General features: G+C 40.8%; 3 protein-coding genes and 2 long non-coding RNA genes across 5 annotated transcripts in view; 2 read left to right on the plus strand and 3 right to left on the minus strand.

The window, feature by feature from the left end:
- The window catches only part of LOC141766438 (uncharacterized), a 64,311-nt gene extending 45,250 nt beyond the window's left edge, over positions 1 to 19,061 (minus strand). The window contains exon 1 of the long non-coding RNA XR_012593632.1: positions 18,711 to 19,061. This is a non-coding gene — a long non-coding RNA (uncharacterized LOC141766438). The remainder of the gene's footprint in view (positions 1 to 18,710) is intronic.
- Positions 276 to 13,479, plus strand: gpia (glucose-6-phosphate isomerase a). Its single transcript, XM_074633308.1, has 18 exons — positions 276 to 572; positions 2,947 to 3,037; positions 4,063 to 4,131; positions 5,349 to 5,468; positions 5,553 to 5,636; positions 5,862 to 6,008; positions 6,156 to 6,227; positions 6,641 to 6,685; positions 6,914 to 6,967; positions 7,333 to 7,393; positions 7,642 to 7,685; positions 8,255 to 8,407; positions 8,601 to 8,730; positions 8,856 to 8,932; positions 9,740 to 9,868; positions 10,405 to 10,480; positions 11,175 to 11,241; positions 13,068 to 13,479. Exons 1-18 carry the CDS (start codon positions 454 to 456, stop codon positions 13,189 to 13,191), a joined length of 1,662 nt encoding a protein of 553 aa, XP_074489409.1. The 5' UTR covers positions 276 to 453; the 3' UTR covers positions 13,192 to 13,479.
- On the minus strand, positions 5,866 to 7,339 carry LOC141766439 (uncharacterized). Its single transcript, XR_012593633.1, has 2 exons — positions 7,180 to 7,339; positions 5,866 to 6,291 (listed from the first exon to the last, which is right to left on the minus strand). It is a non-coding gene; the product is annotated as an uncharacterized LOC141766439 (long non-coding RNA).
- On the plus strand, positions 14,374 to 21,230 carry hsd17b2 (hydroxysteroid (17-beta) dehydrogenase 2). Its single transcript, XM_074633312.1, has 5 exons — positions 14,374 to 15,471; positions 17,810 to 18,022; positions 18,215 to 18,400; positions 19,688 to 19,825; positions 20,307 to 21,230. Exons 1-5 carry the CDS (start codon positions 15,198 to 15,200, stop codon positions 20,645 to 20,647), a joined length of 1,152 nt encoding a protein of 383 aa, XP_074489413.1. The 5' UTR covers positions 14,374 to 15,197; the 3' UTR covers positions 20,648 to 21,230.
- Positions 20,947 to 24,774, minus strand: mphosph6 (M-phase phosphoprotein 6). Its single transcript, XM_074633315.1, has 5 exons — positions 24,566 to 24,774; positions 23,612 to 23,724; positions 22,429 to 22,519; positions 21,971 to 22,074; positions 20,947 to 21,309 (listed from the first exon to the last, which is right to left on the minus strand). Exons 1-5 carry the CDS (start codon positions 24,611 to 24,613, stop codon positions 21,174 to 21,176), a joined length of 492 nt encoding a protein of 163 aa, XP_074489416.1. The 5' UTR covers positions 24,614 to 24,774; the 3' UTR covers positions 20,947 to 21,173.
- Between the last annotated feature and the right edge of the window lie 395 nt (positions 24,775 to 25,169).

Here is a 25,169-nt window from a genome sequence, read left to right on the forward strand (position 1 = left end):
ATTTCACGTTAATTGGGATGTATAAAGGAGGAACAGGCGTACCCATGGTTTTATACATGTGGGAATTTCTGTGCTTACGAACTTTTCCAATTTTGTGAGTACGCCATCTTCCAGTGTGAAAGCTGCACAGTCTTTTATACATGAGGCCCCTGGACTGTATTTTTGGCACTTATCCCGCTCATACAAAAAAAAAACTCCTCTTTACATAATTAACTTTAACTTTTTTTTTTGTGGCACTAATCACCCCCCATACATCCGTACTGTCAGTGCAGTGGGCGGAGCCTAAACCTCCGTCCTGTCAGCTGTAGAGCTGCTCCTCCTCCTCCTCCTCATCATCATCATCACCACCACACGGAGACCAGACCAGTCCAGCAGCACCAAGCAGGTCGGAGTGAAACACGGGACCCTCTCTACCACCAGAACATCACCAGAACCAGCAGCACCAGCAGCACCATGGCTCTCACTGCCGACCCGTCCTACCAGAAGCTGGATCAGTGGTACCGAGCTAACGCCGGCAGCCTCCGCATGAGGGACATGTTCGAGTCCGACCAGGACCGCTTCAACACCTTCAGGTGGGACAGACTAACACCTGAGAGTGATGATGATGATGATGATGATGGTAGTGGTGGTGGTGGAGGACAGGTGGGCGTGATGCTGACAGAGTTCCTCTGTTACCTGCAGCGTGTTTACTCAGTGAATCTCAGGTGTAACGAAGCTAACATGAAGTTAGATCAGAGTCTGGTGTGTGTTTCCTCAGAGTCTGAATACTCTTCCTCTGTTTGAGCTACAAGGTCACAGTTTCATATCGCTCCATTTCCGCTTCTAGTTCACTACCTGCTTACTTCCCACCTATCCTGTTCAGACCTGTTCTCACCTGTCAGGTAACTCCTCTCACCGGAGTGTCGCAGCGCGTTGAATCCACTGACAGGCGAATTAAAGCAGCTAGCTAATGTTAGCTGGCGTGCTAATGTCACCAGCGTCCATTATCGGACAGATAGCTCTGGGCAGATTACAATCTAACGTATCGTCACAAACTGTTCAACAAAAGCACCTTGACTTAATGTGCACACGTATTAATGTTGCCTGCTTATATTTAATATGATAAACTATGATTTATTCGCCTCTAACGCTAGCTAAAACCTTCTTAAAGTCACCTATTGGTGATAAAAGGCCATAAAACTGCTCTAAATCCATATTTTAAATGTCTTACTGTTTTAATCGCCTGTGTAGTTATTCACAGACATGTTAGAGGTTTGATTTGTTACAGAATAAACTGGTTATAATGTTTAATATCTGTTAAACATCGTGGTTATACTGACAGCTAGCTGAAGCTAAGCTGAACCTGTTGAACTGTGTTAGCATCAAGCTGTCCGATAATGGATGCTTCATGTTCTTCTTCTGTTAAAACCTACAGCACCAAGGTTCATTCATATTGTGAACACTTTAATGACAAACAGCTGTCTGATTGAAACCTTAGACTCCGTGTATCGGTGTTAATGTCTGCTGCAGTCACCGGGGAGTCTCCCTCCTGCTCTCCGGCTAATGTGCTTCATTCATGGAGGCTACGTGCTCTGCAGCACATCCACCTCCTCCTCCTCCAGGGATGCATTAATAATCAGTTAATGCAAGACAGGACAGCTACCATGTAAAAACACACCAAGGCTGTGAGTCCATTACAATATTGAATCGAGATTAATAGCATGGTTGTCCATGATTAATTACAAATTACTACATTTTCTCTATCTGTTCTAAATGAACCTTAAAGGGAGATTTGTCAATTATTTAAAGGGACTGTAAGAATCATAAATGCTTGTTAACAGCGACACCTGTGGCCGTTAAGTCAACGAAAGTCAGCGTCGGGCTCGCGCTTGTGCTCGCTCTACATAGACATGAACGAGCATCGCTCAAAACAGTGAGGCGACACACTTCAGCTAAAACCACTAAACTCTGGTTTAGTGCTGCAGCTCCTCCAGACCAACACATATCTGGAGGTCAGATATGTGAATGAAATTTTTATTTTATAAATTGTCAAAAAAAATTGTGAGAAATGTCCATCACACATTCTTCTCTTTTCTTTTCTGTGAATAGTTGATAATTTTTAGTCTATAAATAATCAATTTCATTCATTCATTCAACCTTTATTTGAATCTAGAGGAATCATTGAGGGCTTGGCTTCATTTACAATGTCGAGAGTACAATAAAAAAGAATAAATACACACAGAACACAATTAATGATTTACAAGAAGCATTCAGCCAGACAACAATAGAACAAGGTTAAAGACAGTTGGTAGTTTGTGATCATTGTTTTAAAATCACCTCGAGGTTCAAATGTGTTTAATTTGAATGTGTTTTGTAAACTGTTCCAAGTTTTTGCAGCACAAACACCGAAAGCAGTTTCCCCAAATTTAGTGTTTGTACACAGGACTTCAAGCTTCAGCCGATCACTTGAACAAGGCGAATAATGATTAAAGGACCAATTTGATAAGGATGAGGGCAAGTTGCCATTAAGGGCTTTATAAATAAATAAAAACCAATGCCTATCACGTCTCACGTTAGAGACGCCCACCCAACCTTTTCATACAGGATGCAGTGATGAGTAGAATAACTGTCAGCGGTAATAAATCTATAGGGCGGAGTGATAAACTGAATCTAACGGTAATCAATAGATAATCAATAAATTGTGAAAACTCGGGTGAGACGCTGGAATAGTTCGTATTGTCTGACCAACCGTCCAAAACTCAGATATTTCATTTACTAGAATAAAAACAGCCGATCATAACGTTTGAGGCGCTTCATCAGTGACCTCATTGAGTAGTCATTTTATATATATATATAAATATAAATATATATAAATACAGTGTACATATAAAATGACTATAAATGAGTTTGTTGTGTGCAGACCGAGTGCAGAAATTGATAATATCTGTGCTGATTGTTTATTAACAGCACGACTCTGCAGACGGACGAGGGAGAAATCCTGCTGGACTACTCCAAGAATCTGATCAACCAGGAAGTGATGGACATGCTGCTCGCCATGGTAACACCCCCAACCCCCCCCACCCCCCCTCTGATTTGAAGATATCCTGGGTATGTTTAACTCTCTTCGTAGTCGAAGTCACACGATTGTACTTGTATAACCGGTGTGACAATAAACATCTTGAATCTTGACTCTGGATCAGGTATTTACAGGTTTCAAGATCCTGGTTTCTGTTTTTGTTTTTTTTACCTGTATTTATTCATGGGGAGGTTCACTGAGAGCAGGTGCTCTCTTTTTCAGGAACGCCCTGAGGAGGCTGGGTCACGATCATCAACGCGTCATATCTTTGGGGTACAACACATGCGCGGTAAAATCTGGTCTGCACTCGCCGAAATTGAGCCAATAGCAACGCACGACCGCAGCTTCAGTTACACTGTGCATATGTTATACCCATGTCCGCCCGTGACCCAGCCCGTGACCCAGCCTGTGACCCAGCCTCCTTTCCATAGGCCTTGATCAGAACCAGGAAACACACTCCAAGCTCTCTGACACAAAGTAAAAATCATGATGGTAGTTGTAGTTTTCTGACATGAAATATTAAACAGTGGAAAAATAAAAGATGCTGAAATTACCAGTTTTTATGTCTATAACCCCGTTTAGACTGTAAATAAAACAGGAGATAATGAGACTCGGCTGTTCAACCACGTAGTTCTACAGTTCCTATAATAATGCTGCATATTTCAGCCTTATCTCCTCTACCACTATCTGATAAATGATTATTGTTGCTGTAATGTGAACCAGTCTGCTGAAATCCGCTATAACAAAGCTTCTATTCACCGTCGTGAAAGTCCAACTGATTTCCTGCTCTGAGACGTGTGATAACAGCGAAACAGGAAGATTTCAACACTTTATTTTGAAAGAGAGAACTCTTCCTGTTGCAGCGAGCTGCTTTTGTCCTGCAGGGAATGTGGTAATACAGCTTTCAATACTTCCTCCTCACGTTAATGTACACACGGGAAGTGATTACTGAAGACACTTTCACACTCTGTGGCTGGAATCATGTGTTCATGTTCATGTGTTCACAGGCCAAGTCCAGGGGAGTGGAGGAGGCCCGAGAGAAGATGTTCTCTGGAGAGAAAATCAACTTCACCGAGGTACTGTACACATGACTGTTAACACGTTCATAGAGGCTTTACCTCAGACAGCCCTCTCTGATGGGGAACTGAAGCTGTTATATCGCTCTCTATAAAGCCACCAGACTCCATTCACAAAAACAGTCATTTTACCTCTCAGTATACATATACTGTATGTATACTGTACACCCCCGTACGTACATATACTGTACGTATACTGTACATACAATCCCACTTCTTTTAGTTATTTCCAACCTTAGCACAGCTAACATTGACTCAGCCATTGCTAGTGTTCACATTATTGATAACCTTATTGATTAGCTTCCTGTTGTAACCTACGTCACTGCTTTCTGCTAACGGCTGAGAAAAAAACACCAGAACCGAACCAGATGGAGCCGCCCTTTAACAGGAGAAGCTGAAGCTGAACAGACATCAGTGTTAGAGACCAACGAGCAGCAGAGAGCCAGACAGAAGCTGCCCTCACAGTGACCACACACACATTAACACACACTCACAGCGGTCATGATGCAACGGCGTTGTGTAACAGCGTCCTCAGTGACTTTGCAGTTTGTGCAGACTCACATCGATCGTTGAAGACAGATTTATGGAGCGGATATAAAGTTAAATACTTCCGTTAATTATCAGTCAACCTACTGATGGGATTAAGAGTTTATAACATTTTCTAGAAAATAACAATTAATTCCTCACTCAAATTACAAATCACTAAAGTGCTTGTTTTGTCCAACAGTCCAAAAAACTCAAAGTATTTGATTTAGTATTTTTGTATGAAACAAAGTAAAACAACAACTGGATGATTTATGACCAGATACCTGCAGAACTAAAGACGTTCATCAGCCAAAGAGCTGCTGACATGAAAACATTATAGACATGATCATTGATTAATTCTCAATCAATTTCTCAATCAACAATCAACGTACAGGTTTCAATAGATTCAGCAGTAGATATGATAGAGATGATCGATGATTTAGTGACTGAACAGACTAAAATCAACAAAAATTAACTGAGTTTTACCGGACTGTGTTACGTGTTTATGTTTTTGTTTACGTGATGTTTATGTGTGTCTGTTTTTGTCTACGTGATTTTTTGTCTACGTGTGTCCGTCTGTTTTTGTTTACGTGTGTCCGTCTGTTTTTGTTAACGTGATGTTTTGTTTACGTGTGTGTCTGTTTTTATTTATGTGTGTGTCTGTTTTTGTTTACGTGTGTGTGCGTTTGCAGGGTCGTGCTGTGCTCCACGTCGCTCTGCGTAATCGCTCCAACACGCCCATCCAAGTGGACGGTAAAGACGTGATGCCGGAGGTGAACCGCGTGCTGGAGAAGATGAAGGCCTTCTGTCACGTACGTATTTCAGTTATAAAGCTTCTTCTGTCACCTCAGTGGAAGACGTAGAGGTCGTGACCTCTGGCGTTATGCTGTTCACAGAGAGTGCGTAGCGGCGAGTGGAAAGGCTTCAATGGGAAGAGCATCACAGACGTAGTGAACATCGGCATCGGAGGCTCTGACCTGGTGAGTGACACCTGTCAGTCAAACACAATATATTATTTTATATGCCTTTCAAAACACAATAACTTCTCAGACATGTGATGTGACAACAGTAACACAGAGTTACAGCTGTGATGAAGCGGTGCTGAGTTCATGTCCCACTGAGCAGCTGTAACTAACTGTATAGTGGTGCTGCGTTCAGGGCCCACTGAGCAGCTGTAACTAACTGTATCATGGTGTTGCATTCAGGGCCCTCTGATGGTGACGGAGGCTCTGAAGTCGTACTCGGCCGGTGGACCAAACGTTTGGTTCGTCTCCAACATCGACGGGACTCACATGGCGAAGACCCTCGCTAAGCTCAACGCAGAGACCACGCTCTTCGTCATCGCCTCCAAGGTGACCACACACAAACACACACACACACACACACAGTGAACCCAGCGTAAATCCTGAAACCTGTAAAAACATGCTGAACGTCGTGTGAACGTCGTGTGAACGTCGTGTGAACACTCTGTAAACACTGTGTGTTTGACCTTTCCCCAGACGTTCACCACTCAGGAGACCATCACCAACGCAGAGTCTGCCAGGGATTGGTTCCTCCAGACAGCCAAAGACGTGAGTCCATCTGTTTCCTGACAGCTGATTAGACGACACTGATTGAGACCGATGAATCTGTTTTCTGATAATCAGAGAGAGAAGGATTGAACACATCTAGAGTTTCATTCTGACAGATATAAAACTGAGAAAACACTAATATGCTACTGTAAAATGGAACTATGTTAGTCTGCAGTAGTCAGTCTATGTTTTCCTGTGATTAGATGCTCGCTGCAGGACGGATCTGTCCCTGAGACAGTGTCTCATCACATTTCTGTCCCTGAGACAGTGTCTCATCATCACATTTCTGTCCCTGAGACAGTGTCTCATCACATTTCGGTACCTGAGACTGTCTCAGTCACAGTTCTGTGATGAGACACTGAGTGTCTCATCATCACATTTCATCCTCATGTTTCTCTTCTTGTCCTCCACAGAAATCTGCTGTTGCCAAACACTTTGTAGCTCTGTCCACCAACGCAGTGAGTCTCCATTTAAATTGACTTTCATCAACTCTGATGAATGACTGACATGAATACACAGTACACGATACTATATTATACTATACTATAATACACCATACTATACTATAATACACTATATTATACTATAGTATTTATATCTGTTATCTGTTAGCAGTTGTTCTTGTCAGACAGCTGATAACTGAAATATGTGAATAACGTTTCCTCCTCCTCTCTCCTCCTCTTCAGGTCAAAGTGAAGGATTTTGGCATCGACACAGCGAACATGTTTGAGTTCTGGGATGTAAGTCTGTTTCTCCTGTTTCTGATTGGCTGACAGATAGTGATGTGTGATGTCATGGCCTTCATAAAGATCAGCTGTATGTACTATGAGTAATGGATAGCAACAGTCTGTTATACGCAGCAACGGTCTGTTATAAAGAAATAACACCAACAACGCCGTGTCATATTCTAGTATATCAGCTGTAACCTGTTCAGAGTGAAACGTGAACTAACCCAGAACAAAGACTGGGAACCACCTGGACCAGGTCTTTGGGTTGACCCTCTTCCTCCTCTCGCCTCCTTGTGAACTGTTGTTAACGTGATGAAGCTCTGTGTGCGCTCTGATTGGTGGAGTGACTGTGTGATGTCATGTTTGCTCCTCCTCAGTGGGTCGGAGGTCGTTACTCTCTGTGGTCAGCCATCGGTCTGTCAATCGCTCTGCACATTGGTAAGTCATGACCTTTGACCTTTACTCAACCCTCAGATCAAGGCTTGGTATTGACGAGTGGTGCATTGATTAAAAGCAGTTAAACTGACTCATATTCATAACACATTTACACACATCATGACATGGAAAATAATGAACTCTGTAGTGTGAAAGATGAAGAGTTCTGTTTACTGAATAATTATTACCCAGCCTTCAGCCTCAGCTGTAGTCACATGTGACCTCTGACCTTTGACCTGTGTGTGTTTCAGGCTTTGACAACTTTGAGCAGCTTCTTGCAGGAGCTCACTGGATGGTAGGACACTCTTTGTTTCTATTCACAACATTGTATCTGCTGTTTCAGTGTTTCAACACACCACATGCTTTTTATTTCACGCCTCAATATTTAATTTTTTTTGTTCAAGCACAAGAATTTAATCTCTGAGAACGTGTCCGTATTGTTCGAAGCTAAGAAGCTGCAGAATGAACAATAGTTGTAAATAATTATTTATTAAAAGTAATAACACATTTTATTCATCTCTATTCAGAGAGCGTTAATTTGATTAATTATATCAGAAATAAAAAAAAAAAAAAAATTAAATTAAATAATTGTCGCTGCTGGTTTTCCATCATACTTTGGACATGAAACAGGTATTAAATAAAATTCTCTGTGGTATTAAAAAGGTCTTAAAACTGCAGAAACTAAAATAAGTAAGACCATAAATTTAAAGAACATGTCAAACTTAAATAAAGGAGCAGAGGACGATTCTCTCCGTTTTATTCATTTCTCTACAAACACAAACATGTAATAAAACCACTTCTGTCCTCTGCAGGATGATGTCTGTCTTTTTGTCCCCATTAACCAGACCGGTCTGTCCTCTGCAGGACAACCATTTCCGCAGCACCCCTCTGGAGCAGAACGTCCCCGTCCTGCTGGCTGTTCTGGGCGTCTGGTACATCAACTTCTTCCAGGCCGAGACTCACGCCATGCTGCCCTACGACCAGTACATGCACCGCTTCGCTGCATACTTCCAACAGGTCAGTGTGGGGGGGAAGACGGGAGGGGAAGGGACTTGGACATACCATACTATGACTTTTATCACTTTTTATGACATACTATACTATGACTTTTTTGGGGACTTTTAGTTATTATCACCCGATATGAAACATTGTCTGTGTTACTGTCAGTATTATTGTGACTGACCGTGTGAGCGGTCTCTGTGGTCGTCAGGGCGACATGGAGTCTAACGGGAAGTCCATCACCAAAGATGGCGTCCGTGTCAACTACAACACCGGACCAATCGTGTGGGGCGAGCCCGGGACCAACGGACAGCACGCCTTCTACCAGCTTATCCACCAAGGTGACGCACGCACACGCACCAGTACAACACACACTGGAGACCAGTTCTAGTCTCATGTTAGGATGTAAATGTTGAGCTGCTGTTCCAGGATGTTTAAACTAACTGACTCGTTGCGTCCTCACCAGGAACTCGTATGATTCCTGCTGACTTCCTCATTCCTGCTCAGTCTCAGCATCCAATCAGAGACAACCTCCACCACAAGGTAACGCCCACTGTGTCTGTCACTCGCTCTTTCTTTCTGTCACTCTTTCTCACTCGCTCTCTCTCGCTCGCTCTCTTTCTGTCGCTCTTGCTCGCTCGCTCTCTCTCGCTTGCTCTCTCTCGCTCGCTCTCTTTCTGTCACTCTTTCTCGCTCTCTCTCTCTCTTTCTGTCGCTCTCTCTCTTTCTGTCGCTCTTTCTCGCTCTCTCTCTCTCGCTCGCTCTCTCTCGCTCGCTCTCTTTCTGTCACTCTTTCTCGCTCTCTCTCTCTCGCTCTCTCTTTCTGTCACTCTCTCTCTTTCTGTCACTCTTACTGTCGCTCGCTCTCTCTCTTTCTGTCGCTCTTTCTCGCTCGCTCGCTCTCTCTCTTTCTGTCACTCTCTCTTTCTGTCGCTCTTTCTCGCTCGCTCTCTCTCTTTCTGTAGCTCTCTCACTTTCTTTCTGTTGTTCTTTTTCGCTCGCTCTCCGTCTTTCTGTCGCTCTCACTTTCTGTCGCTCTCTTTCTGTTGCTCTTTCTCGCTCGCCCTCTCTCTTTTTCTAGCTCTTTCTCGCTCGCTCTCTTTCTGTCGCTTTTTCTCGCTCGCTCTTTCTTTTGCTCTCTTTCTATTGCTCTCTTTCTGTCGCTCCCTCTATCTGTCGCTCTCTCACTTTCTTTCGCTCTCTCTCTTTCTGTCGCTCTCTGTCTGTCACTCTCACTTTCTGTCGCTCCCTCTCTTTCTGTCGCTCCCTCTCACTTTCTGTTGCTCTCTTTCTTTCTGTTTGAAATATGAAAGTGTCCTGACCTGTTGACCTGTTGACCCGTGTCTTCAGATCCTGGTGGCGAACTTCCTGGCTCAGACAGAAGCTCTGATGAAGGGAAAGACTTCAGAGGAGGCTCGTAAAGAGCTGGAGGCCGGAGGCCTGAAGGGAGAGGCTCTGCAGAAGCTGCTGCCTCACAAGGTAACGCATCAATCAATCAATCAATCAATCACATGTTTGATTAGTTTGGCCAACAGTGATCATGCTTCCTTCACTATCAACATGTTGCCTGGTTTGAACCCTTCACTGATCACTTCTCTTGAGTTCAGTGTATAACACACTGACTCATCAGATAAATGAGGGAGAAACGGTGAGATAGCTTGAGAGAGAAGAAGATATGAAACCGGTCATCAGGAGGCAGAGCGACTCGTCCACTGATCACAACTGATCACAGGGTTGGTGGTTTGATCCCCGGCTCCTCCTGGTGGTCGGGCCAGCACCTGGTTAAAAACATCAAATCAAACTGTAAAGCTGAAGATGTGCTGGTGGTAGTCATGTTGGTGAAGCTCATTAAGGTTAATAAAGACGTCACTGATCTGATTCAGGTCTGTGTTGGAGAACATTTACAATAAACAGAGTTTAATTCACCTTCATGTTAGTTATTGAGGGCCTGGAGGAGGTTTATTAAAGGTTTAAGAGATTTTATGAACTCTGATTTCTTCTGTTTTCATTCGAAGGTTTTTGAGGGAAACAAGCCGAGCAACTCCATTGTTTTCAAGAAGCTGAGCCCGTTCATACTGGGAGCTCTGGTTGGTGAGTACTGGGAGTTACACTGAGTTGTGTTAAACCAACAGAAGCTCACCTGACTGCCACTAGAGGTCGCTGTACCTGCAGCTTAAGATAAACCTTCAGGTTTAAGACTGCAGAGTGGAATATAATGATCATAATACACACATCTGAAGGCTTTCTAATAATTTATTACACAGCGTTATTGAAAACTCGATTCTGATTGGTCAATCACGGCTTTCTGCGATCTGTTATTTCTTTATAACAGACCGTTGCTATGGGCGCAGTTCTGATGTCGGACTCTGGCGGACCGTTTTTGTGTCAAATTATTGATTTCTTAAGAAGCCGTGTAATAAGCAGGATAATGTACAGTCAAACATACACAAGTTAGATGTTTATATTGATTTGCAGCTGTAGTTTTATTTCAGCTCAAATATTTGTTGTTAATACTGAAGATAGACTGTGACGTATCTGTTTAACAAGATTATAATTTGTATCAGAGCCTTGATATGAAATTAACATGTGTTTAAGATAATAAATAACTTAATAACTTTATTATGTTTGGCTGCAGTTTATCTGAACTCAACACATGTGTCACTTTAAAACATTAGTGCCAGTACTCCTCTTATTCACATGTTGGCGTGTGTATCGGATAGTGTAGTCTGGTTTTAATTTAAATCCATAAACGATAATAAGTCATGTAATTTCTCTTTATTTCCAGCCATGTACGAGCACAAGATCTTTGTGCAGGGCGTCATGTGGGACATCAACAGCTACGATCAGTGGGGGTGAGTTCACTTACTAACTAACTCTCAGTCAGCAGATGAAGACTGTGAGATCTGTGTGTTTTTTACTAAAACTAAATAACATGAACCAACATCAATGACATACTAGACTATAACTTTTTTTAAGGATTTTTTCGACGTACTATACTACGACTTTTTTCATGACATTTTTCGACATACTGTTCTAAGACTTTTTTAATCATAAAATTGTAAATTTTAATCACAAATCCTATAAGTCATAGCATAGTATGTAAAAAAAAGTCATAGTGCAGTATGTCGAAATATTTCATGAAAAAAATCATAGTATGGGTTGTCGAAAAATTTCATGGAAAAAAAGTCATAGTATAGTATGTCGAAAAATTTCCCCCCAAAAAGTCATACTTTCATATGTCGAAATCTTTCATGAAAAAAAATCATAGTATAGTCTATCGAAAAAATTTCACCAAAAAAAGTCATATTATAGTATGTCGAAAAAAGTCATAGTATTGTGGCGGTACTGATTTCCCCAGACTGTAGTTGATCAGTCAGAAGACTGAAAAACAGTTCCCATCCACATAATAATATAAAATAAAATGCCTCAATAATAATAATAATAATAATAATAATAATGAACAAATGCCTCTTCGATAACAAACAATTAAGGAAACTGAAATATTGTTTTTATTTTTCCTTTTACCCTCCTTTAAAGTTTCCCCAAATAATAATAAAATGGGTATAAAGGGTTTCAGTGAAAATCAACAAATGAATAGAATAACAAAATACAGCCTGCAGGTGTTAGGCTATTGTGAGGCAAGCCAGATTCTTGCACAAATAGCACCTAAAGGTCCTAGTGCAGGTAACCCAATTGAACAGACCAGAGTTTCTGGTTTGGCTGATAACACATGTTGCATTTAGTGAAGGAGATATCAGAATGACACTGGGTGTGCAGTTTCCCTCCTCTTTTAAGCCCTACAGAAAGGGCGTTGTTACACCCTGATTGGCCAAGAGGGGAATGCACCAAGCTGCTCTCAACTATCATTTAAGAGCCAGTCCCCACACCCTGTGCAACAGGTGAACTGAATAACCCTCTAATCACTCAGCAATTCAACCAAAAAAACACCAGAGAAAAGGTAAATGACAGCAAGCACCAGAGAATTGGCAGCTGCCACAGTATAGTCTGTCGAAAAATTTCACCAATGTCACTTTAATACGTCGAAAAATTTCATTAAAAAAAGTTATAATATTGTATGCTGAAAAATTGAATGAAAAAAAATCATACTTTAATACGTTGAAATAATTCATGAAAAAAAGTCATATATAGTATGTCGAAAAATTTCTCCCCAAAAAGTCATACTTTAATATGTCGAAATTTTTCATGAAAAAAATCATAGTATAGTCTGTCGGAAAAAATTCTGGAAATAAAGTCTAAATTCGACATACTATACTATGACTTTTTGTTGAAATATTTCGACATACTATACAATGAATTTTTCGGACAAATTATTATACAATGAATTATTTAAGACTTTTTCAGGACGACATACTATACTAGCACTTATCACTTTTTTAAGACGATATAAATTATTATACTGTGACTTTTTAATCTTTTCTTTTACTCACTATACTATGAGTTTTTTTAGGACTTTTTAAGACATACTATGACATCGACAGCTACTATCAGTGGGGTTCACTCAAGGTTCACTTACTAACTCTGTAAGTGGATGAAGAAACAACATGAAGTTTATGTGTGAAGTGCAACACCAGGTGTTTCCAGAGAGATGAGGTTCATCTATTGACCAACATCACTATGTTAAATACTAAATGGCCTCTTACTGTTTTTCTGCCGACAGCGTTGAACTCGGGAAGCAGCTGGCGAAGAAGATCGAGCCGGAGCTGAAGGACGACTCCGAGGTCACCTCCCACGACTCGTCCACCAACGGCCTCATCAGCTTCCTGAAGAAGAACTTCGCCTGAATCCTCCTCCGTCATCTCCTCCTGTATCGGACCACTTCCTGTATCAGACCTCCTCCTGCGTCACCTCCTGCTGTGTCAGACCTCCTCCTCCTCCCACCATGTAGTCCTCTCTCATTGGCTGGAATCCTGTTCACTGTATGTCTGTAGACGTGCTTCAAAGGGCATTTATCAGTTGCTTTGGTCTGGAGGACAAAGAGAGATGTGCAGATATTACTGTAGGTGACGACATGTCCCACTTTAACATAGCCAGCACTCGCTTTCAAAATAAAAGTCCTGTTTGTCACTGAATCTTTGTGTCTTGTTCTGATTGTCTGATTGAAGGCTGTGTCCCTGTAATTATTGTTATTGTCAATTCCTCTGATAATTGTTTTCTTGATTGATCATTTTGTCCATTAGATTTTCAGTTTATCACGAAAGAAAAGAATCTCATCCTCACATTTGAGAAGCTTTGGCTCGAAAAAATAATGAAAAAGATGACGTACAATAGTAAGCAAACGTATCGTCTTCAAACCCGTCGTCTTCAAATCCGTACGTACAACAGTAAGCAAACGCATCGTCTTCAAATCATCCGTACGTACAACAGTAAGCGAACGCATTGTCTTCAAACCCGTACGTTGAAGGAATTCTCCCTCAGAGAATCGTCACCTTCATGCGTGTTGGTTTATCTTCTAGGCAGCTGCAAGCTCAGAGTTAAAATCATAAAAGATTACAAATTAGGTTATCAATATCAATTTATTCCGTGAATATATTCATCAAAATTGCACAGAGTTATTAACAGAAGTTCTGGGCTCATCAATGTGTCCCTGATACCATGTAATACAGTGTTCAGTTCGCAGTGAATGAGCCCCGAGCTTTGCTATACGTTTACTTTTATACATTCACAGGTGAACCCTGGGGGGGGGGGGTAAGGTTTTCTGCAGACCCAGTACTTTTCCACCCTATGTCACAATACATTTACAGGCCCACTCAACATTCCATCACTGAGATCATTCATGTGATCATTCTTGCCTCGTCTTACATCAGTCACTTATCTGTAGACAGTCGAAGCCTAGTAGTTAACACCAAACTCGCTAAACTCACAACATAATTAAGTTTGCTACAGAACAACAGTTTTATCATGATATATTTCCAACAACGTACAACAGTAAGCGAACGCATCGTCTTTAAATCCGTACGTACAACAGTAAGCGAACACATCTTTAAATCCGTACGTACAACAGTAAGCGAACACATCACCTTTAAATCCGTACGTACAACAGTAAGCGAACACATCACCTTTAAATGCGTACGTACAACAGTTAGCGAACACATCACCTTTAAATGCGTACGTACAACAGTAAGCGAACACATCACCTTTATATGCGTATGTAAAACAGTACAAGTACAGTAATTTTATTAATTTAAATCTCTGATTTGTTTTTAATGTTCCTGTTTCTTGCAGCGGTTTTTGTGTTTTTTCAATCTTTTGTGAAGCCCATAAGTACTTTATAAATTAGGTATTATTACAGAATTGAAATACTGAATTTAAATTACCTTAAACTTGTACTAAAGCGCAGTTCTGGGGTAAATGTGAACGAGGCCCAGAGGTTTTAGTCTGCTGCTGTAATAAAGGTTGTTATCTGAGGACTGAGGGAGTCGAACACTCGACAGATTGTGATTTGTGATATTGGACTAAATAAATAAAACGGACTCGACTTGAAAGATGTTCTCAGACAAATAATGACGGGAACAAGAGAAACTGCTGACGTCTGGTAACGATCTTTATCATCAGAGTGTTGGCGAGGGGGAGGGGAGGGGAGGGGGGAGTGGACAATGAAAAATATGTGCAGCTGCAGACGAGGAACAGGTTTGAAGGAAACACACCTATTGGCTGCAGCACAACATACCTGTGTGCAGGTGGGTGAGTGTGGGCAGGACCGTGAGTGTAATGACTTTCAGATTACCCTTCGCAGGCTGACACACAGGTGAAGCAGGTGAGAGAGACAAACACACTGACCTGTCAGCGGATGGACATCACTTCCTGTTTCTGTGGCGTCGCTGCAGCGGTGTTCTTCCTCACCGTGCTGTGGAGGTTTAAAGAGGGCTGTGGAGCAGGAAACTGGCCCGGTACCTTCGGGGCCCTCGGAGTCGGCGGGGCCCTCGGTGGCGGGGCCGCTCTGTATTTCACGGTTCCTCCTGTTGTCTGTGTGTCCGCGGCCCTCCTCGGCTACAGCCTGGTCCTGATCTGTGACACTGAGAGGAGAGTGGAGCTGCTGCAGAGCAGAGCGGTGCTGATTACAGGTGACGACACACCCAACACACATTATATGAGTCAGGTCACATTAGTCATATCATTGTCACTAGATTATAACTGTTGATGCACTCAAGTGTTCATCAGCTGGTAAAGGTGGAGCTCACTTTAATTACTTTATAATCTGCTGCCAGGAAGCTCGTAACTATATCAACTTTTATCGTAACCTATAAAACCTAACCTATCCACCTTATGCTCAGGGGTGTTACTGTAGAAATGACTATGGGCGTAACTTCCAGTGAGGCAGAGGAAGTAGCAGTAAGCTAGTTAGTACCATAGGCTATCCATAGAGGCTAACCATAGAGACTAACCGTAGAGGTTAACCATAGAGACTAACCATAGAGGTTAACCATAGAGGTTATCCATAGAGGCTAACTGCCAACGGCACTTCTTTTGAAAAGTAATTTGCCTTCAATTTAGCAAATCCTGCTTTATTTTTAACAGATATTTACTCACTTACTCATCACTCATCTTCAACCCATTATCTGGGGTCGGGTCGCGGGGGCAACAGCTCCAGCAGGGGACCCCAAACTTCCCTTTCCCGGGCCACATTAACCAGCTCTGACTGGGGGATCCCGAGACATTCCCAGGCCAGTGTGGAGATATAATCTCTCCACCTAGTCCTGGGTCTTCCCCCCATGGTCTCCTCCCAGCTGGTCATGCCTGGAACGCCTCGCAGGGGGCATCCTTACCAGATACCCGAACCACTTCAGCTGGTTCCTTTCAACGCAAAGGAGCAGCGGCTCTACTCCGAGTCCGTCACGGATGACTGAGCTTCTTACCCTATCTCTAAGGGAGACGCCAGCCACCCTCCTGAGAAAACCCATTTCGGCCGCTTGTACCCGCGATCTAGTTCTTTCAGTCATGACCCAGCCCTCATGACCATAGGTGAGAGTAGGAACGAAGATTGACTGGTAGATCGAGAGCTTTGCCTTCCGGCTCAGCTCTCTTTTCGTCACAACAGATATTTAATTAACGTTAAATTAACATTTTCTAAAATGTCTTGGCGGAGCTCTGGTACCTGTTGCGCTGTTGGCGGCTGTACTAACAACCAGTCAAAGCTAAATTTGTGACTTCAACAACAGTGTGTTGAACATGCACTCTCCTTGAACTCCTCCCATACCCTGGCTTTTACTTCAACAACCGCCACAGCTGCAGCCCTTCTGGCCAATCAGTACCTGTCTGGTGTTTCAGGTTACCCCCGAGCCAACCAAGCCCAAAAGGCCTCCTTCTTCAGCTTGACGGCCTCCTTCACCGCTGGTGTCCACCAGCGGGTTCTTAGATTGCCGCCACGACAGGCACCGACGACCTTCAGACCACAACTCCTAGCAGCCGCTTCCACAATGGAGGCTTTGAACATGGCCCACTCAGATTCCATGTCCACAGCCTCCCCTGGGATGTGTGAAAAATCCTTCCGGAGGTGGGAGTTGAAGACCTCGCGGACCTCAGGGGCCTCTGGTGATCAGTTGACAGCTCTGCTCCTCTCTTCACCCAAGTGTCCAAGACATACAGCCGCAGATCTGAGGATACGACCACAAAGTCGATCATCGATCGTTGGCCTAGGGGTGTTCTGGTACCAAGTACACTTATGAACCGCCCTATGTACGAACAGCAGTCCAACAACAAAGCACCACTCGGTTTCAGATCAAGCAGGCCATTCCTCCCAGTCAACCCCCTCCAGGTTTCTCCATCGACGCCCACGTGAGCGTTGAAGTCCCCCCAGCAGAACTATAGAGTCCCCAGTCGGCGCCCCTTCCAGGACGCCACCCTGAGACTCCAAGATTCAGGTAATTTTGTAACCGATTCCAAGCGGAGGGAGCAGCATACTGGAACGCCCTTTTTTTCCCAGTTCAGTACGGACTTTGGGGACAGTTAATAGGATTAAGTCCTGGGAGCGAAGACAGTAACTTCCTGTACTTTTTCGAAGGATGTAGATCCGTAGGTAAGATGGAAAGCAGACCAAGAATTGCCGTATAAATAAGAATACACCGATGGTTCAGGCTCCGGGTGGACAAGGCAATCCATCCTACCCGAGCATACGAAGAACAACGATGCGTGAGGGCTTTAAAATTCGTAATAAATCTCAGTGCTCCATGGTAGACAGTATCCAGCGTGTTTAGGCTTTGAGAAGATGCATGCATGTATAGAACATCGCCGTAGTCCAGCACAGACATAAAGGTGGCAGCGATGAGTCTCTTTTTGGCCTCAGAGGGAAAAGCAAGACTTGTTTCTAAAATATAACCTTTAAAAACCGTTAAAGATACTAACACTGACTACAGAGGTTAAATGAGAAACCAGGTTTCATTCTTGTATCTTTTCCTTTGACAGGTTGTGATTCAGGTTTCGGTCTGGCGCTGGCGACGCGGCTCAGCGAGGTGGGAGTGAAGGTGTTTGCTGGTGTCCTGGATGTGAACGGAGCCGGAGCTCGACAGCTGAGAGAACGAGGATCTGAAAACCTGCAGGTGCTGCAGCTCGACGTCACCGACGGCTCCCAGATAGAGGCAGCACACAGGTACATCTGTACTCAGGTGGCTGACACAGGTAAGACACACCTCTGACAGGTGGTGGGGTTAAACCTACTAATAGTTTCTATTAATGCTGAACGATAGATCGTATTTTCAAACTGAGGTTCACTTTTATGTGACGAAAGTTTGAATGCAGAAATATAGATATTTTCAATTAGCAGAGATTCGTTGTGTCTTGTGACTCGTCTTGTGTCTCATGTCCTTGCAGGTCTGTGGGGTTTGGTGAATAACGCCGGAGTCCTTCTCTGTCCTGTGGACGCAGAGCTCCAGCCGATGACGGCGTACAGACTCTGCATGGACGTGAACTTCCTGTCCGCTGTGAAGATGTGTCAGGTGTTCCTCCCTCTGCTGAGGAGGTCCAGAGGACGCATCGTCAACATGTCCAGCCTGGCAGGTACGTCCCACTGAAGACATATGTTCAACCACCCACAGCATGTCTGCCATGATTTAAACACTACAAATCATCATGTATAAACTACTTCTGTCCATTTACTACAGCTCACAGAGGAGCTGTTGGTTTCAGTAGATTTTGAGGTACAATCATACAGTTTTGAGGTACTTGTACTGTACTTGAGTATTTCTGTTATGTTATCTGACAGCTGCAGTAACTGGTTACTTTACAGATGAAGATTCTACATACAAAACCTTTTATCAACTCATTAAATATAATGCATTTTTATTAGGGCTGTCAAAGTTAATGTGACAATAACGCGTTAACGCAAATTTGTTTTAACGCCACTAATTTCTTTAACGCATCAACACAACTTATGATTTTTAAGTTGTAATGGCTCAGTTTTAAAGCTAGACTGAAGATACTGGTCATAGTATCACTATCATATAGTATCATATGAAACTAGAAAACAAAGAATCCATTGGTACCAATCATGTCATACAAGCTTATCGTATTAGTGGTGTATTAACTATGTATTAACAGTGTATTACCAGAGTATTAACAGTGTATTAACGGTGTACTCTAGGGTGTATTAAACAGTGTAATAGTGGTGTACTGTGTATTAATAGTGTATTAACGGTGTATTACTGGTGTATTACCAGAGTATTAATAGTGTATTAACGGTGTACTCTAGGGTGTATTAAATGGTGTAATAGTGGTGTACTTACTGTGTATTAATGGTGTATTACCAGAGTATTAACAGTGTATTAATAATGTATTAATGGTGTATTAACAGTGTATATTAATGTATTAAAGGTGTATTAGTGGTGTATTGATGGTGCATTAACGGTGTATTAAACGGTGTAACAGTGATGTACTAACGGTGTATTAGTGGTGTATTAATAATGTATTAGTGGTGTACTAACGTGTATTAACGGTGTATTAGTGTATTAATGGTGTACTAACAGTGCATGAAACGGTGTAACAGTGGTGTATTAATGGTGTACTAACGGTATATTAATGGTGTACTAACAGTGTATTAATGGTGTACTAACGGTATATTAATGGTGTACTAACAGTGTATTAATGGTGTATTACCAGAGTATTAACAGTGTATTAATAATGTATTAGTGGTGTACTAACGTGTATTAACGGTGTATTAGTGGTGTATTAATGGTGTACTAACAGTGCATGAAACGGTGTAACAGTGGTGTATTAATGGTGTACTAACAGTGTATTAATGGTGTACTAACGGTGTATTAACGGTGTATTAAACGGTGTGCCCTGCAGGTGAGGTGCCGATGCCCAGGTTAGCTGCTTACGGAGCCTCTAAGGCAGCGCTGAGTGTTTTCTCTAAAGTCATGAGGCTGGAGTTATCCATGTGGGGCGTCAGAGTGGCTTTAATTCAACCTGCAGCCTTCAGAACAAGTAGGTCTCATTTTAATGGTTTACTGATGATCACACTCACATTTTAAATTAGTGATTCATTATCTGAACATTTTCTTCACTAAATTAGTTTATGTAGAATTTACTGTATATGTTTACATTTCATTCATTGGTTAATCTTGTTTGGTTTTCTTATTATTTGTTTATCTAGTTATTTCTCTTTATTATAGGTAGGGTCAGATAAACCTGCCAAGGGGTTCTGCTTCGCCCCCGTTTGTCCCTCTCTCTCTTCATTGTTTAACTTGATTAAGATAAACTATTTTATTGAATGAAATGCATCATGTAAGCAGAAAATATACAGATAATAAAATGTATAATGACAAAAAGGTCTTTAACTATATTTCTAACTCGAGATGAAGTAATAATGCAGGTGTTACCTTGAGGTCACAGTATTTACAGACTAACCTGTAATTCAGAGACTCTGGGACCCATATATATTTATATATATATTTTTTCCTCTCAGATATCTTCGGGAACAGTGACGACGTTGCTCGCTACAGGGACGAGATCCTCACAGCGGTTTCCTCTGATGCCAGAGAGGATTATGGGGATGCGTACATCTCGTCCCTCCCCAGGAGTCTGTCCAGAATGTCCCGTCAATGTGCGGAGGATCTGTCTCCGGTGGTGGACGACGTGTGTCACGCTCTGCTGTCAGTCCGTCCTAAACCCATGTACACCCCCGGAAAGATGGGATGGCTGCTCCCGTTCCTCCACCGCTGCAGCCCCACCGCCGTGTTCGACGCCGTCATCACGACCCTCACCGAACACGCCGACTGTAAACCAGCAGGACTCAACAGGAGCTGAGGCTCATGGGAAAACAAACTTAAGACTGATCTTCTATCGTCAGCAGCAAAACCCTTCTTCAGAGACTTGAAACTTGCTTTGAAGGAGGTCAAATGAACATTTAGTCGAGAATATACGTATTATTTTAGGCACGTTACATTATTGTCATGGAGGTCACTAAAACTCTTGTTAAAAAGCAGAACTGAACATTAAAAAATGTGAACATCTAACTCTTAACAAGAAAGAGAAGAAGTGTCTTTCCCAAAATATTGAACTGTTCCTGTAAGAGCTATTTAAATAAATCACGTATGAGGCCCGAATACACTGAGCTAAGCATTTAATGAAGGTCTCATCATGCAGCACAGACATGTTAAAACACTCTCACATATCTTTTCTTTAAAAAACAGGATGTATAACATCCAATCAGCCTTAAAACACTGAACATTCTGCTCACTGATGCTCTCTCTATAGATTCTGCAAACAAGGATGTAAAAAAAAAAAGGATTATTTTGAGTCATTTACATAAAAATAAAGTCCATCACATGGATCAGTCCTGAGGTTTCAGGAAGACTCTCTTTGTATCGGTTTCTACAACGTTGCTGTTGACATCCTCCTCTTCAGTAGCCGCTCTCTCTCGCTTCTTTGCAAACTTCTTCTTCATGCTTTTGACTAAACTCTCGTATCTAAAGAAGAAGAAGAAGAAGAAGAAGGAGAAGAAAAAAAACAAAAAACAGTCAGAAACTAAAAATCCTGCTACACATGAAGAACAGCAGGTCAGCTTGTTAAAATAGTAACTAGCAATGTAATAAAGGTCTGGCTAGTTGTTAGAGGTGGGACAATTCACCTATCTCCTGTTTCCACACTATCACCATCTTGGGTGCTAATTTGATATGTATTGTGATTTTTAAGTATTGCGATTCGATATTGTGATTTATTGTGATTTTTGTTAACTTTTTTAACACTAGACCATGGGGGAAAAAGTTGAATCATACACTTCTAGGGACTTTTACTTTGGAAAATCTCTAAATGAATCCAGTAAAAATGTTGGATTTTCAGCATGTATGTAGTCAGTACTCAATATCATGTATAGTTTTACAAGTTTACAGTAAATTAAATGCAGATCCAGACTTCTAAATATGTGTAAGTTATCATAACCAACCGGCAGGAATGTTTCTTAGTTAACACTTTGTTTAACTCAGACATTTAGAGGATAAATGTTCATCTTGCTTCTGCGACTTCAAAATAAATCTCTCAAGCCAAACACCTCAAATTCAATAAAATCTCTCTGCTTTCTTTTAAAAGCAACCAATATTTAATTCCTGGGAATTCATGAAATCTTCGTACCTGAGAGCCATTTCTTCATCTGTGACGTCTGTTGGCATCCGGCTGATCTCTTCTTGTTCTTCTTTCTCCACTTCATCTTTTGGATTCATCAAAGCCATCAGTTTCTGTGACCAACGCAAAACAATCACCACCGTCAACGGGTCCACAGTTAAACCTAACGTCGTCGCATTTAGATTTCAAGTTTTCAACTTAAATGTTTATTTTTATTTTGGAAAAGTTTTCTTTTGTCTTTTTGTGGTCGTTGATACGAGGAGATACGTTGATAAGACATATTTTTAAAAAAGTGACAAATGCATGTTTGTAGGCGCAAAACAAAAAACGGGTTAAAAGATATTTTTATACCCGACAACACCAAAATATTCTGGTGTTTCTGACAGCAACATTTACGCAGAGAAATCTTTCAGCGAGGAGACGGGAGGAAGCAGAGGATGTGACAGATTAATGAATGAAAAACTGACCTCGACTTCTGGATTAAAACCCTTGAAGGAGATGCGACCGTACATCAGGTCTTCACAGGGAACAAAACTCTTCTCCTCGATGATCAAGTTCCTGAGAGACAAAGAGACATCGTATCAGAAAAACACCTCACTATTACTAGGGCTGAACCATTCAGAAAAAATATCTATTATTATAATATTGGGATTTTCATTTTTTGTATCTTATTTTATTAATACCTTCATATCTTGTGTTTTTATCACGTTTTATAGATGTATTTCTTATCTTATATGTTCTTATTTTATGTTTTGTCATATATGATCTTTTACTTTTTTTTGTTTTTATTTGAAGCACAATGTCTATGCTAGCCGTATGAAATATGCTATATAAATATAATTTGATTGATTGATGTGCGATATTAGAGGGGATGCTAATTTTTTTTAAACTTTATGACAGGTGGATTTATTGGAGGGCTGTTACATCAGTTTTAATCAGATAATTTAATTAGAATATTAAATTAAAGTAATAGACTAGGAAATATATGTTGCTAGGTGTGTAAGTTTATGGGGATGAAACGTCTACATTTGCATAATGAGGCTGAAATGCATAAAGAAATGTAAAACGAAATGTGTAAAGAAAAGAATACAGAAATAAATAAGTTTGGGGAAATAAATAAGGGGTGAAAAGCAAAGAGAAAATCATGCATAAATAAATAAATGAATTGATACATACATTTGAAAATAAATATAAAATAAATAAAAAGTAAATGCAAAAATATATTAATAAATGAATAAAAAATAAATACAAAACTACATTAATAAATTTAAAAATGTATTAAAAAATAAATATATAAATTAATAAAAGTGGAAATTAAACAGAACAGTAAATAAATAAATAAATAAGGGAATCAATACAAAGATAAATAAATAAAGAAGCAAATCAAAACAGAAATATCAATTAATGTCACATTTTATCAATTAATTAATGGCTACATTTATTTTTTACATACTGTATATATTTATTTATCAAGTAATTTATGTATTTATTCATTTATTTTTTATTTTGGCAGGCTCAGTCCTCCATATAAATTTGCCAATTAGCCTATCAAAATTAAACTGGTATATTTCTGAATGGAGTTTGGCAAAATGTTCTCTGATACAGGTGAGAAAGTACTGAGTCTGTTTGCATGTAGAAGTCGACACGTACTCTTTAGCCTTCAGCTCTGGCAGGTCCAGATACCAGTGTTCATCACTGATGATTCTCTTCTCATCTTCCTCCAGCTGCTTCTTCGTCTCAGCATCCAGACCTCTCTGCATGAACTGAGCAAAACACACCAGATCCCACTTTAATTGAATCAAAAACAACAATCTCACGGGGGAGATTCATAGGTAACAATATGAGATAGATCACACAGAGTACTTATATAATACACACACACACACACACACACACACACACACGTGAGGTGGTGGACATTGCAAGTAGTGCAAAACTAAATGGAAATGGTACTGTTGAGTTGTTGTTGTGCAGTTATGGATCAGATAATTAACTAATAGATATTACCATGAAACTTCCCCAGTTGATTACTTACATTAAGGGAATTATTTTTCTGTATTACAAGTTTTCTGAAATGTTATGTTTAAATATGCAAATGAGATGTTATCTAATGGTTAATTTTTGGGCAATTTAGAAGAAATCCACGGATGCAAAAAGAAAAAAAGTAACACCTAAATGTGTATTTTGGATGTTTTTGACCTTTGCATGAAAAATGATGTTTTTGCCTGGAGTGTCTGGCCTTAAAAATCAGCAAAACACGTTTCCCTTTCATCTACAGAACCTCACTCAAAACTGTAATCAAAATAAGGAAGCATCCATCCACCAACATATGCAGTGGAAGACAGCGTGTGGCAGATTATTAAGTCGTCTTTGTTGAATGTAAAAAGCCATTTGGTAGCTAAAATACATGCCGAATTAATAACTGGTTCAAACTCTGCATAAAAATGTATACAGTCGACGTTTAGCCCGAGTTAGAGCTCTCCAATCAGCAGGAAACCAACAATAGTGTGATTTCTGAGTGGAGTTTGGAGTGGCGTTCCACTCGGAGAGCTAAAGGTAGCTACCACACGGCTAGTATCTTCCCTGGTTGTTAACTTCACTCACCTTCATGCGGAGGACGTTTCTGGAGAGTTTCACGGAGTCGTTGGCCATTATTAAACAGTTTTACAGAGAACAAACCAAACTACAGGAAGAAGACACTGTTTCAGGAGTCAAACTTTAGATAAAAGATAAAAGCTAAAAGGAGCATGCAGCTGCTGTTAAAACTCAGACAGAAGCAGTCAAACGTCGAGCAGCTTCTCTGAGCGAGCAGTCCGGCTAATCTACCTCTGATATCATCGATGTTCAACAAGAAAAAAATATCTTCATATTTGAAAACAAGATCATTTTTCACAAAGGTTATTATCATTAGAAATATTAATGGAAATATTTCCAAACAACACATACTATGTATTTATAATAATAATAATATTAATAACAAATACATTTATTTATATACCACTTTTCAAAACAAAGTGTTTCAGACAATAAAAACAGATAAATGAAGCAAAAGTAAAAACAATACAATAACTTAAAATAGAAAAACATGTCAATAACAATATAATAGTAAAATAGTAAAGTAGATGATAAAAACAAGAGAGACAGAATAACATAAATAATAATAATAATGATCAGAATACATTTATTTATATAGCAATTTTCAAAACGA

Source organism: Sebastes fasciatus, chromosome 4 (genome assembly GCF_043250625.1).
Source record: "Sebastes fasciatus isolate fSebFas1 chromosome 4, fSebFas1.pri, whole genome shotgun sequence".
Lineage (NCBI taxonomy): Eukaryota > Metazoa > Chordata > Actinopteri > Perciformes > Sebastidae > Sebastes > Sebastes fasciatus.

Excerpts from the sequence above, each read along its gene's own strand:
- gpia (XM_074633308.1), top strand. The coding sequence starts at position 454 with ATGGCTCTCACTGCCGACCCGTCCTACCAGAAGCTGGATCAGTGGTAC. Across the intron at positions 3,038-4,062 it reads TGGACATGCTGCTCGCCATG|GCCAAGTCCAGGGGAGTGGA; the intron begins GTAACACCCCCA and ends ATGTGTTCACAG. Across the intron at positions 8,731-8,855 it reads CTACCAGCTTATCCACCAAG|GAACTCGTATGATTCCTGCT; the intron begins GTGACGCACGCA and ends CGTCCTCACCAG.
- hsd17b2 (XM_074633312.1), top strand. The coding sequence starts at position 15,198 with ATGGACATCACTTCCTGTTTCTGTGGCGTCGCTGCAGCGGTGTTCTTC. Across the intron at positions 15,472-17,809 it reads CAGAGCGGTGCTGATTACAG|GTTGTGATTCAGGTTTCGGT; the intron begins GTGACGACACAC and ends TTCCTTTGACAG. Across the intron at positions 19,826-20,306 it reads ACCTGCAGCCTTCAGAACAA|ATATCTTCGGGAACAGTGAC; the intron begins GTAGGTCTCATT and ends TTTTCCTCTCAG.
- mphosph6 (XM_074633315.1), bottom strand. The coding sequence starts at position 24,613 with ATGGCCAACGACTCCGTGAAACTCTCCAGAAACGTCCTCCGCATGAAG. Across the intron at positions 22,520-23,611 it reads CCAGAGCTGAAGGCTAAAGA|GAACTTGATCATCGAGGAGA; the intron begins GTACGTGTCGAC and ends TTTGTCTCTCAG. Across the intron at positions 21,310-21,970 it reads GATGAAGAAATGGCTCTCAG|ATACGAGAGTTTAGTCAAAA; the intron begins GTACGAAGATTT and ends CTTCTTCTTTAG.